Source organism: Epargyreus clarus, unplaced genomic scaffold (assembly GCF_041222505.1).
Source record: "Epargyreus clarus isolate Ecla_fem2 unplaced genomic scaffold, WU_Ecla_fem_2.2 ptg000033l, whole genome shotgun sequence".
Classification (NCBI taxonomy): domain Eukaryota; kingdom Metazoa; phylum Arthropoda; class Insecta; order Lepidoptera; family Hesperiidae; genus Epargyreus; species Epargyreus clarus.
This window is the reverse complement of record NW_027332238.1, coordinates 4,523,837-4,536,736: the sequence shown is the minus strand read 5'-3', so window position 1 is coordinate 4,536,736 and position 12,900 is coordinate 4,523,837. Positions and strand designations below refer to the sequence as shown.

General features: G+C 34.5%; 2 protein-coding genes across 2 annotated transcripts; one reads left to right on the top strand and one right to left on the bottom strand.

Annotated features, from left to right (window-relative positions):
- The first annotated feature begins 5,696 nt into the window (after positions 1–5,696).
- On the top strand, positions 5,697–7,897 carry LOC140755437 (uncharacterized). Its single transcript, XM_073090697.1, has 3 exons — positions 5,697–6,123; positions 6,361–6,557; positions 6,887–7,897. Exons 1-3 carry the CDS (start codon positions 5,993–5,995, stop codon positions 7,867–7,869), a joined length of 1,311 nt encoding a protein of 436 aa, XP_072946798.1. The 5' UTR covers positions 5,697–5,992; the 3' UTR covers positions 7,870–7,897.
- LOC140755436 (uncharacterized) lies at positions 7,893–10,028 on the bottom strand. Its single transcript, XM_073090695.1, has 2 exons — positions 9,628–10,028; positions 7,893–9,428 (listed from the first exon to the last, which is right to left on the bottom strand). The coding sequence occupies exons 1-2, from the start codon at positions 9,820–9,822 to the stop codon at positions 7,899–7,901; spliced, it is 1,725 nt and encodes a 574-aa protein (XP_072946796.1). The 5' UTR covers positions 9,823–10,028; the 3' UTR covers positions 7,893–7,898.
- Between the last annotated feature and the right edge of the window lie 2,872 nt (positions 10,029–12,900).

Genomic DNA, 12,900 nt, shown 5'->3' with positions numbered 1-12,900 from the left:
CTTCCTTATTTTATAAAAGCTGAAACTGCCTGTGCACGACCCCAACACACATGAAAACGTTCTGCGACTATGGAGTTTGGATGATGGTGGCTTTGGCAGATATCAGGTAGTAAATGTGTGAAAAATAGTACCTTACTTTCGTTAAAGTATAAAGGTCAGTTCTTATATATTTTATTTGTAATAACGTTAAAAACTACCTCGTTCATTGCCAGACACCTACTGCAGTGGCCACGCCCTACCAGACACCCTTAAATTATAAGTCATTATAATTCTACTTCCGTCATGGTATAAAGGCTGAACTATAAATATGTTATTTGGGCAACTATAAATTGATGTTTTCTCTGTAGCCAGACAGTTTCGATAGTTCCCATATCATCCCAGACACATTGAAAATCACTCGAGGTGCGAGCGCGAGAGTAGGTGTGAATGAAATACTGCGTTCTATTCACTAGATTTACCAAGAAAATTGATTTTATACATATATTAGGGCTTTTTAAGCAGTGAAAGCTTAGTGGTTAAGATACTCGGCCTTTTGATCGTTGGGTCCGAGGTTCAAATCCCAGGCACCTCTAACTTTTCACACTTATGTTCGTAATAGAAATTAATTATTATATTAAATACTGCGTTCTATTAACTAGATGTACCATGAAAATTGTCGTTTAAAATATTATGAGGGCTTCAAAAGAAGTTTTTAAAAAGGAATAAAGAAAAAATCATGTATAATAAAGTTACTAAATTAACAATCATGTAATGTAACGAATTAATTTGTAGGGATGTGTAAACTTTATTATTTTTTACATTCTACAAAAATTTTAACATTTTGAAACAACTTTTATTGACTGAAACGGACATTTGAGAAAACTATAAAGAAATAACGGTTGATAATTTTTCCAAGGATTATTGAAAAAAGAAGAAATTAAGAATAGGTGGAAAATTTGTAGTAATTAAAATTCTAATAGAATTATTTGGAAGTGTGCTGGGTTTACTATAGAGGGGAAATTATTGAGATATTAATAAATCCAATGAAAAATGAAGATTAATTCAACTTATAGCCATTAGTATACATAAAAATTAATGTTTCAAACACGTATTATTAAATCCAAAAATATATTCAATCGTCTCCATCGTTTGCATCAATATTTTCATTATCTTCACTGCCACTTCAATCTGTGTACTTATTGGTCATTAACGTTATCGCCTTCTTTGTCTGTTTCTACAATAATTCAACAAATTAGAATAATTATGAATAGCCTATGATTTATTTAAAATAATGGGATGGTACATGTGTAGATACCATGGCCCCATCTCATATACAGGCGACCTTGATGCGTGCTGGAGCGGCTGCTGAATCTGCGGAGGCTGTGAAGCGGAGCAAGTATGCTAATATCTCACAGAGTTACATGTTTGTGCCCTTCGCAGTCGAGACGATAGGACCGTGGGGACCGGAAGCGAAGCATTTCTATAAAGAATTGTATTCGCACCTGATTGAGGCCTCCGGTGACCCAAGAGCTGGAGCCCTTCTGATGCCCTTCAAACAATTTAAAATGGTATTGGTCAGCCATTATTTTTGATTCTTTTGAAGTTGTTTTTTTAAGTGAGCGTTATTCTAAATTTTACTAATATAGTTAGCAAAAATTTTTGTAATTGGTCTCTTTTACAAGATGGTACTATCAACTGCTAGTATCAAAATTTCATCAAAAAGAAGGATTGGCCATAGTCCACCGCGCTGGCCAAATGCGTACATTTCACATACCTTTGAAAACATCTTTTTTTTAAGATTTCTCAGGTTCATGCAGGTTTCCTTGACATGTTGGCCTTCACCGTTTAAGCAAGTGATAATTAATTTCTAATACGCACATACGTGTGAAAAGTCAGAGGTGCCTGGGATTTGAACCTCGGACCCCTCGATCAAGAGGGCCGAGTTTCTTAACCACTAATCTTTCACTGCTTATAAAGCCCTAATATATGTATAAAATCAATTTTCTTGGTAAATCTAGTGAATAGAACGCAGTATTTCATTCACACCTACTCTCGCGCTCGCACCTCGAGTGATTTTCAATGTGTCTGGGAAGGTAGGGGAACTCTGGGAACTGTCTGGCTACAGAGAAAACATCAATTTATAGTTGCCCAAATAACATATTTATAGTTCAGCCTTTATACCATGACGGAAGTAGAATTATAATGACTTATAATTTAAGGGTGTCTGGTAGGGCGTGGCCACTGCAGTAGGTGTCTGGCAATGAACGAGGTAGTTTTTAACGTTATTACAAATAAAATATATAAGAACTGACCTTTATACTTTAACGAAAGTAAGGTACTATTTTTCACACATTTACTACCTGATATTTGCCAAAGCCACCATCATCTAAACTCCATAGTCGCAGAACGTTTTCATGTGTGTTGGGGTCGTGCACAGACAAACTTTCAGCTTTTATAAAATAAGGAAGGTCTGGGAGCCGCGGGCTCTTGATCTAATACAATTCAGGGACCTTTTTCCTGTCGCGCGTGCTTTTAACATGCGTGTCCCATTCCAAACGTTTCTTACATTTTATCCAGGACCAGATTTAGAGGTCTGGAGCCAGGGGCAACGAAAGAGCGTCTTTATTTTCCGAATAAACGAAGCATTTTTTCCGTGAAGTCTTTCTATATTGTTAATAAATAAGCCAATTGTTTGTTAATTTCAATAAAGACTAGTAATTACTACTCAAGTTGTTAACCTTCGAATTTTTTATATAATATTTATCATTATTGTGGAGGCCCCGTGGCCGTAACCAGGCGCCTGTCCTAAGCCTCATGACCCTAACACCGTCGAGTCCGACTTGGACTTGGTCAGTTTTTTGTCGTAGTAGTAAAGTTAATACTAAAGTTATAAAAAGAAATCTTATGCTTCGATTGCGCTTGGCCGTAGCCCGGCCTGCCCTCCTCCAAATCTGGTCCCTTTCAGAAATACTTTTCTTGTCATGCACGCACACGAAAAGGGTCGCGGAGAGGCTGAAACTTCACGCGTGCGAGCGACCCCGCGTGATATGTATAATACCTATGTTCTGTGAGAATTGAGGGAGATGATACCATTTACTATAATTAACGCGTGCGGGTAGGACACGCATGAAGACATACTGCGTGACAGGAATAAGGTCCTTACTCTGTGAATTGAGGGAGATGATACCATTTACTATAATTAACGCGTGCGGGTAGGACACGCATGAAGACATACTGCGTGACAGGAATAAGGTCCTTACTCTGTGAATTGAGGGAGATGATACCATTTACTATATAACGCGTGCGGGTGGGACACGCATGAAGACATACTGCGTGACAGGAATAAGGTCCTTACTCTGTGAATAGAGGGAGATGATATCATTTACTAATTTGATTGTTTTATTGTTACCAAGTGAGGATTATGAGAGATTTTTATCGTATTTCTAGTTTGATTCATTTAATTTTACTTAATGGGGAACGAGAGGACGTGAATCATGTGTCTTGTCTGTATCTTAAAATCTTTCTCAGTGAGAATTAAGAGGATGTTACTTACTACTCCCTAATTTGATTAATATAATGTTATTTGATGTGATTCAAGGATGAAAATTGATTAAAAGTAGGATTTAAGGATAATATCTTGGATTTGATTCATTTTATGTTACTTAATTAAGATCTTGAATAAACGAAATATAGATGATAGTTGATTCATATGTTACTCGTTAAGCCCGCTCCACATTCACGCGAAAACTTGCGAGAACGCGAAAAAATCCGTTTCGCATAGGCTCTACATTCTCGTTTCTCGTGCATTTCTCGAGTTCTCGCGAGAATGTGGAGTGGGCTTTAGAATTAAGGGGATTTTTATGGCGGTGTCCTTTTTATATGTAATCGTATTAATATAAGATTTTTATATAAAAAGAATAATTTGAGGCGTTTCAACTTAGTCCTCAGTTACGCATTTTACGCCCGTTGCTGATAATCAATCATCCAATGCTATATCTATCTAAGATTAAAATTTAAATGTCTAGTAACAGTGGCGGCCCTTGCAAATATTTAAGGTAGTGCGACATCTCATGGTGGGGCTCTCTCGCACCCTATAGTTATGGTACAGAATATGTATGTTTCAGCCAAGTAGCTTAAGTAGCCTTCAATTAACAGCCTAGCCTCTTTACTGAACAGTGACGCTCGGGTATTTTCGGCGCCTCTCGTATGTGTTTTTGGCGTCCCTAGAGTGACGGCGCGGTGATAGCCTAGTAGTTAAGAAACTTGGCCTCTCGATCGAGGGGTCCGAGGTTCAAGTCCCAGGCACGCACCTCTGATTTTTCCAAAGTTATGTGCGTATTAGAAATTAATAATCACTTGCTAAACGGTGAAGGAAAACATCGTGAGGAAACCTGAGAGATTTATAAAAAAAAAATCTCAAAGGCATGTGAAGTCTACCAATACACTTGGCCAGCGCGGTGGACTATGGCCTAATCCTCCTCATTCTGAGAGGAGACCCGTGCCCAGCAGTGGGACAGTGATGGGTTGTTGATGATAGTTTGATGGCGCCCGGTGCGGTCGTACTGTTTCCACCGCTCTAGGGCCGCCCTTATAAATATGAAGAAATTGTTAAATGTTGATATTTGGTAAGCAATACATTAGACAGATAGATTGATTATTAATAACGGGCGCTAGTCATATATAGGCAGCACTGTATAAAAGCACAGTAAAAATGCATATTGATAATGTTATATAACTACCCACCTTTGATAATTGCATTTTAGTTATTGTCCGAGTTATTGTCCGAATTGTATTGTATAGAATATTGTATAAATAATTGTTCATTGTATTTTGTATCTATTATTTTATTTTTATACTTTATTAAGTGTAAAATTAAAATGTAGGCACATAGATTAGTAAAGATTACTCACTCCTAACAAATTTGAATGTTTTTAACTTTGAAAAATAGTAAAAAAATGTAGTTTTTAGAGCATTTACGAATGAAACATTTCTCCGCACTTTTTCTTCGATTTCGTGTTGTTTTTGCACTACTTTACTGCACATCGGCATTGTTCCGCGTAAATTACACCATGACAGTCGGTGACGTAATGGGAAATGGTTGACTGTTTACAAGGCGGCGAGATATCTATACTTATCTATGTGTAGGTATCAATAAGGTAAAAATACTAGAGATTAGTGTATTAAGTAAGCCAGCCACCTTCCAATCTGCAGGACTGATTACATGTGTAAAATTTCTGATTTTATTCATGTTAAATATATTACATTAACAAATAGTAACACCTTAAAAATGCACAATAATATAGCTCTTAAATTTAACGATATTAAAAAATTGCTATAATTTTGAGTCGCAACATATTGAAGGTTGACTCCGGAGGCACCACCGCCATATATTTCTGCCTAATAAAAGCGCTGTTAAGCACTGCCTTGTTTTGGTTTGAAGGGTGTGGTAAGGGAGACATACTTATCCGAGGATTTCCAACTTAGTCCTCGAGGGTAGCAACACATTTATTGCCAACCTCAGGTAGGAATTATAATCTTATCTAGCAATATCGTTTGTTCATCAATATGTCCGAATTTAGAATATTATGTACTTACTACTAACAATGTTGAATTTAAATATAACTTTCATGTGAATTTTGTGTAGTATTACCACACCATTACCATTTCTTCAGAATAGGGAATATGCATGTGATTTAGATTTGCTTGTTATTTTTTTCTATGGTACTTTAAAGACCTGACTTTACGTCTAAACTATTATTTTTTATTTATTTTGTCTTAAACAGCTTAAAACTTTAATTAAAAATCGTAAATTTTGTGCGGGAAATTCAAATTTGCGAAACGCATTGCCATTGGTCGAAACAAAACGTGACGTAACATAGCGTGTTATGACAATTATCGGCATCCATATTCATCCTATTTAATAGTTTGTATTATTGATATTTGATAGTTTTGAGAGGAAAATTGTTTTTAATTATATCCCTGCAGAGTTATACATTACACTGTATCAAGAACAATGACTGAAATTGGTTTTGTTAAAGCACAATCGGACAATCTACCAAAAATAGATGCTTTTATGATGACAGCGTATTTTGCATCAAATCCAGATTTCATGTCCGCTGAGATTAAAGGAGTGAAAGCTGCAAGGTAATTATCATGATATATTGTAATTTCTACTTCTAAATAGATGTGTATGCATAGATCAATTTAGGTAATTTAACTAAACATAACCTTTAGATGTTAACATTCACCTGCCTTTATATTATAGGTAATACATTTTACTGCATTTTGTATGTTTAAATACTTAACAAAGTCATCATAACGATCATGATGAGATGGTTGAATCTTTTATAATTATTTACGTAAAATTATTATTTATTACAGATCTGAACGAGAATCTTATGGCGATTCAGCTGTAGGCTATGTACAAGTAAAACGAGAGGGGAACATATGTGTAGTTAGAGCTCGAATTACACCGGAGCACAATGTGCATCAGAAGTGTTATGCCGTACAAGCTATCTGTGATGAAACAGAAGAAACAATAATTTCTGTTCAATGTGAAGATTGTGCGGCACACTTAGGTAGTATTTCGTTTCTTTCACTCAGTGGATACCATTAATTTATTGAGTGTCAGAGACCTTGGTTTTGCCACTTGTCATCAAAGTACTGTTCATTAAGATAGGAGCACTAGATTAGTCATACTTTTTTATACAATTGAAATAGCAAATGGCCATGCAGTGCATCTCATGGTGAAGTCAAGAACTGCTTCATCCTTGAAATATCCCAAAAATAGGGATGGTGTTGGTGGTACCTCCCTCGAACCATATTCATTCTACCATGTTTCATGCCATACATAACCAATGTTACATTATTATATGAAACATAACTTAATTTTTTTCTTTTGTTTTAGGAGGGTGCAAGCATGCTATTGCTTTTTTGGCTTGGCTACATCGACGTAGTGAAGATCCACCAAGTACTAGTACGGAATGTTATTGGAAAAAATCCAAGTTAGCGTCAATTGGTACCCAATTGAAATTTATTAAAGCAAAGGATATTTGTAGTGTACCTAAACATAACCTTGCGCCAAAAACTTCAAGAACACTTCAAGACAATTTTCTTTCAGTGGTGAAAAATAATTGCATGGTAGTTGGTGATACAAATAATCATTTAATGGTCTTTTTTAAGAATCCTAGTATAGTAGAAAGATTGTCAATACATCATCTAATAATTACAAGTAAAGCTACTAACTCTGATGATTTTATTGTGTGTTGTAAATCTATAATGAGTACAGAAGCATGCAATGAAGCTGCATTAGCAACAACACAACAACGAGACTGTCCATTGTGGCACGAGCTGAGATATGGAAGAATCACAGCTTCTAAGGCACATGAGGCTGCAAATTGTAGTGTTTTGGATGGTAGTTTAACTGAAGCCATATTAGGAGCAAGTAAATTGAGGGACACTGAAGCAATGAAAAGAGGAAGATTTTTAGAAGATCAAGTTATAAAAGAAGTTGAAAAAACATTAAAAATTAAAATTAATAAATGCGGGTTAAAATTATGTGCTGATTACCCAACCATGGGTGCTTCTCCAGATGGGGAAAGTAATGAGTACAGCATCGAAATAAAATGCCCAATGACAGAAAAAGCAATCAATCAATATATAACATCAAAAAATGAAGTGGCTCCAAAATATATGGCACAGCTACAATTACAAATGCATTTTTCCAACAAAGCAAAGGGCCTGTTTTGTGTTGCCCATAATGATTTTGAAAATACAAAATGGGTAAATATAATAGAAGTAGAGCATAATAAAGAATTTTGTGAAGCTCTATTGGAAAAATGCATACTATTTTGGCATCAAGCTATTTTTCCTAAAATAAATGTGAACTGAATGTGAAATAAAAGTAATGCACAATTGATTCATTTTTTTATTAAAACATCCTGCATATTAATTAAGCCACAGGCTAATATTATCACTTCATCCATGATGGGAATTAAGTTACAGTCTATAGAAGCATGAGGGAGTAGCATGTGGTATTCTCTCAGCCTATTTATAACCCGTTCCACATGAATTCTTAATGCAGCTATTTGTTTAGATACTCTTACTTCTTCTTTGCTGCTGGCAGAAAACTTTGAAACAGTAGGTGGTCTGACGAGAGTACATTTTTTGGCTTCTAGTAAATGTGATATATTTTTAAATCCTCTGTCAGCCATCACTGCTTTATTAGGGGGCAAACAGTCCAAGTAGCCACAATCTTGCACAATTGCAACATCTGTTGCTCTTCCACCATACCCATCAGAAATAAAATTAATTAATCCATCTGGTGTACATGAAATCAAGTACTTTAACGTATTGCATTTTTTGTATTGTGACCAAGTAAGTGATTGGTGGACTGCATCTGTTGGCTTTTCGATTTGAATTTCCAAGCAATCAATGATTGAAATAACATTTTTATGTCTAGCCCTGAAGGATATTGGTAAATTTTCATAAACCTTTGATGGTGTCGGCCACACAATCAAATCTTTCATTTTTGATGCAATGAGAGGTAAGGTTTTAGAGAATATTCTACTAATAGTGCTCTGTGAATATCCAAAATGTAAGCCTAATATGCTAAATGAATCATTTAATTTTAATTTCTTTAGGGTAATTAGTATATCTATAGTTGGAAGTGGAATGTTATCACTTAATAATTTTATTAAATGATATGATTGTTTAGGTAATCCTAATAACATTTTAGGTTGTTTTTCTATAGCACTTAACATACCACTACGCATTATATTTTTAAAATGTTTTTCATCTTCAGACTCATCTTGCACCCAACTTAAATCAGATGAACTGTATGGTTCATTATGGGATATAACTGAAGAATTAGAAGATATAGATAAACTATCAACAGGGTTATCTCCAAATAACTTTCTTTTTACAACTATTGTAGTTGATTTTATTGGTGAAGTTCCAATATTTTGTGATGCAAGACGAATAGGGGATAGAGCTACATTCTTATTTTCTGTATTTAAATTTACATTAACACCTTTGCTTCTGTACTTCAATTTAATATTTACTTGTATAGCTTTGTCACAAAAGTTTTCCATGTTTCTAGAGACTTCAGTATGCAAGGTACTGGGCTCTGTTTCAGAGATATCCATGCGAGAGGTACTGGGCTTTGCTTGGTAATCATCGCTGCTTTCAATATAAGAAGTACTGGGCCCAGCGTCATACAAACTTTCACTTTTTACAGTACTCTTGATGTCAAACTCTGAAAGAGTTTCGTTTATTATTGATAATCTTTGTTTCTTAATAGGATAATTTCTCTCTTTTGGTGGTGGCATATTTCTTTTTTGGCACTGAAATTTATGAGGTATAACTCCTTCCTTTAACTGCAAGTTAACTTTTTCCCCATGTTGTTTCATGATGCTATATTGCATATAATTTTTTGTATCTTCCTTGATCTGAAATAAATTCAACATTAGTAAAATACCAAATGAGTTGGAATGATAAGTAGCTACAGTTCTTTATACTTAATGTTGACGTGAAATAGGTGAAGAAGGTATAAAAACTGAGTTATATTCTACATCTTATTCTTGCTTCCTTTTGAGCAATTCACACCTTGTTGATTATATCGAAATATAAAAAAGTAATAACACTTACATTAAAATGGTCTTCACAACAATGTAAATGCGCCATAGGAGATACTTTATCTCTTCTCATCATCTTACACCATTGGTTTCGTATTTTCATGTCGTGTGGAACAGAAAAAAACACCTTATCTGGTGTACTTCTGATGGTGTTTTTGCACAGCGGTACTAGGCAATATCTATAATATGGTTCTTTAGTTCTTTCCATGATGTAAAAATTGTTATTAACGTTGAAAAACTTTAAATCATAACTTATGCGTATAGTAAACAACACTCAATTTACGCTATGTGACGTCACACAAAGGGCGCGAAAAAATGGCGGCGTTTAAACGTGTCAAATTTTATGGATAATTTAAATATTTTTTTAAAAAATAAATCAATCACTATTTTCAGTGTTTATATTTTTTACTGTGTTAGAATGAAGTCAAAAGTGGTTTAAAAAAATAAAAAATAAATGTGCATATTCCCTATTAGGTAAACCATATCATTTTGCCATATTTTGTAGTAGCTTTGTAGAATTATTGTGTATTAATTGTGATCTGTGATTTTTTAAGTAGTTTGCAGTCTAAGACTTATATAATAGTAAGTTATTTATACCTATTACATTTAACTTATGTTAACAGTGCAGGGGCGGCTTAACCTACAGTGCAGGGTGTGCAATGCACACGGGCACCGCTTTATCAAACTACTTATAAAATAGCTTGTTGGAATATGAAAAACTTTCATGTTACGACGGCCAAGTTAATAATTATACCCGCTGGTCAGGCCTAGGGGGCGCCAGGGTTTCATTGCACACGGGCGCTTCACGAGCTAGAGCCGCCCCTGGTTAACAGTATTATACTATAGTAGTAAAGTGTAGCAGTATTTATAAGTATCTATACGGTAGAACCTTGGTTATACGGATACGCGATTATCCGTACTACCAACCACAACCAATTATGTATGTATATAATCTAAGAAAATATAAATGTATAGTCTGCGAGGCCTCAGCTGAGCTTAACTACTAGAAGGTACTGGAAGTCAAGAAGATGCACGATTGCCAAACAACAGTATAAACTGGTTTAAACTTTAATTTGATTTCACACACTATCCCTGTGCTCGCACACAAATGCAAAGCTCAGCTTAGACCTCGAGGACTATACATAAATACATCCTATGTTGGAAAATGCATCTTTTAATTAATAATTTTTTATCAAACATTGATTTTCGTTGATATGCAAAGGCTGTTTTAATAAACATTTATCATTATGTACTACATGTGCACAAAACCGGCTGTTTTTCATACATTATCTGAATGCCTAACGACAATAATTAGTCTGGTTAATCAAGGTTCTACTGTATCTATTTTGTAAACATTAAAATTTTTGATTAAAAACTATTTTGAATTTCATTTGCATTACTGATCCATACTTTTCACATACCTGTATTGGTGGTACTTTTATATAAAATGCATTTTGAGTAACCTTGTTGTCAATAAGTTATTAATATAGCTTTATGAAAATCTCATTAAAAGTTGGTTGTTTCATAGTTTTCAGTATTTTGAACAGTAGTAAATCACAAAACATCATATTTATTTATTTTATAAACGTAGGATTTGAAAAAAAAGGAAATTTTCGAAAAATATTTTTTTATTTTTTAACAAATTCCTTAACATACCTAGTATCACAAAGTTGAAATGGATTTTAAATACTGGAAACACTAATTGATATTTGATATCTTTATATTTAAAGATGGCCACATGATCGGTTTTAAATTTATAATATACACGCTTGATGTCAATTTATATAATTGTGGCAACTTCCCGCAACTATTCAAGAGATGGCGCTACATGTTTCTGAATCACGCTATCGAAGTTTTCTCAACGTATTGCATATATACAAGCTCCGAACTGAGAGACAGTCGGAGCACGGCCGCTTCCCCGGTGTCATCTAGCCAGCAGGGAGATCTCCCGCCGCTAACTTAATAACTAACTTTACATAAACAAACAAATACCAAAACAAAAAAAAACGAGAAAAATATCATAATTGTTTCGTCTTAAGCTATTTTATACAATGACTATGATTACGACTACGGTATTTCCATTCCCAATAAAAGTACAAAAAATCACTAAAATTAAAGACTTATATGCTAGAGTAGAGAATAAAAAATACATGATTATATATTTGTGACAAATATGAGCACAGACTTATTGAAGTTATACTATTTGGCGCGTTTGGTAAAACATAATTGAGTATATTGATACATGAAAAGCAATCCTTCCTAAGCAACCGGAAAATCTAAAAGTATTCAAAATTTTGTTAGCTGACAAAAACAGTTATTTATCAAAGAAATCTTAAGTGCTAAACAACAAAAACTTCCATCATTTTTTAATAGTGACCAAAATGATACTTTTCGGTTTTCCTTATGATTAAAAGTTGCCATTTTAGATACGTTATATCTATCGAAGAAGGTTATAAAGTTAAATTTCAACTTAAAACTTAGTAAAAAAAGTAATAAAATATTATTAAGTTCATAAAGAATTACAAACGACATTTATGGCTGCCTAAAATATACATTAGTCCCGTAGTTTCTATAAAAACTATTTTTATAATGTACAAGTAAGTTTGCTGCTTGTTTTGCTACTCTTTGGGCATGTAGTCCACCTGATGGTAAATAGCCACTGCCGTGTATGGACATATGTAATCAACGGCACACAGGATACTTTTGGTCCTGATGCATGTGTGGGCGTGCAAGGCTATGTCTCTACTAGCATGTGGTGTGTGTGTATGTGTGTGTCTGTACGTGTGTGACGTGTGGTTTGTGTCTGCCTGCATGTGTTCGTGTCGTTTTTTCGTGTATGATGTGTATGTGCGCATTTGTCGTGTGACTGGGTGCAGTTTTATATATCGCTGCTTCAATTCAAAAGTACCACGAATAAAAAAATATCAAAAATGTTTATATGGCAAAAATGCAATCGTAAGCCTTTATATTTTTAAATTTGAAAGAGACTCCCATTGATTCTGCATTCTGAGATACAAAACCACGCAACCATTTGTTTTTGAATTTTTGTTTTCAACGTGCGAAATATAATCTAAACTGTCATATTGTTAGTTGCACGTCGACAAACTAGCTGAAGGACGTCTCTTCCGTACAAAAGTGACACATCTCGAAAACTAATCCGTGTTATACATTGATTTTATAAAGGCAAAAAATACGTTTTTTTAATCAGCTCTCTTGTAAAAAAGTGTTATTTGTGGTAGTTTTGCATTGAACCAACGACATGTGTTTGCGTCCGAGTGTATGTTGT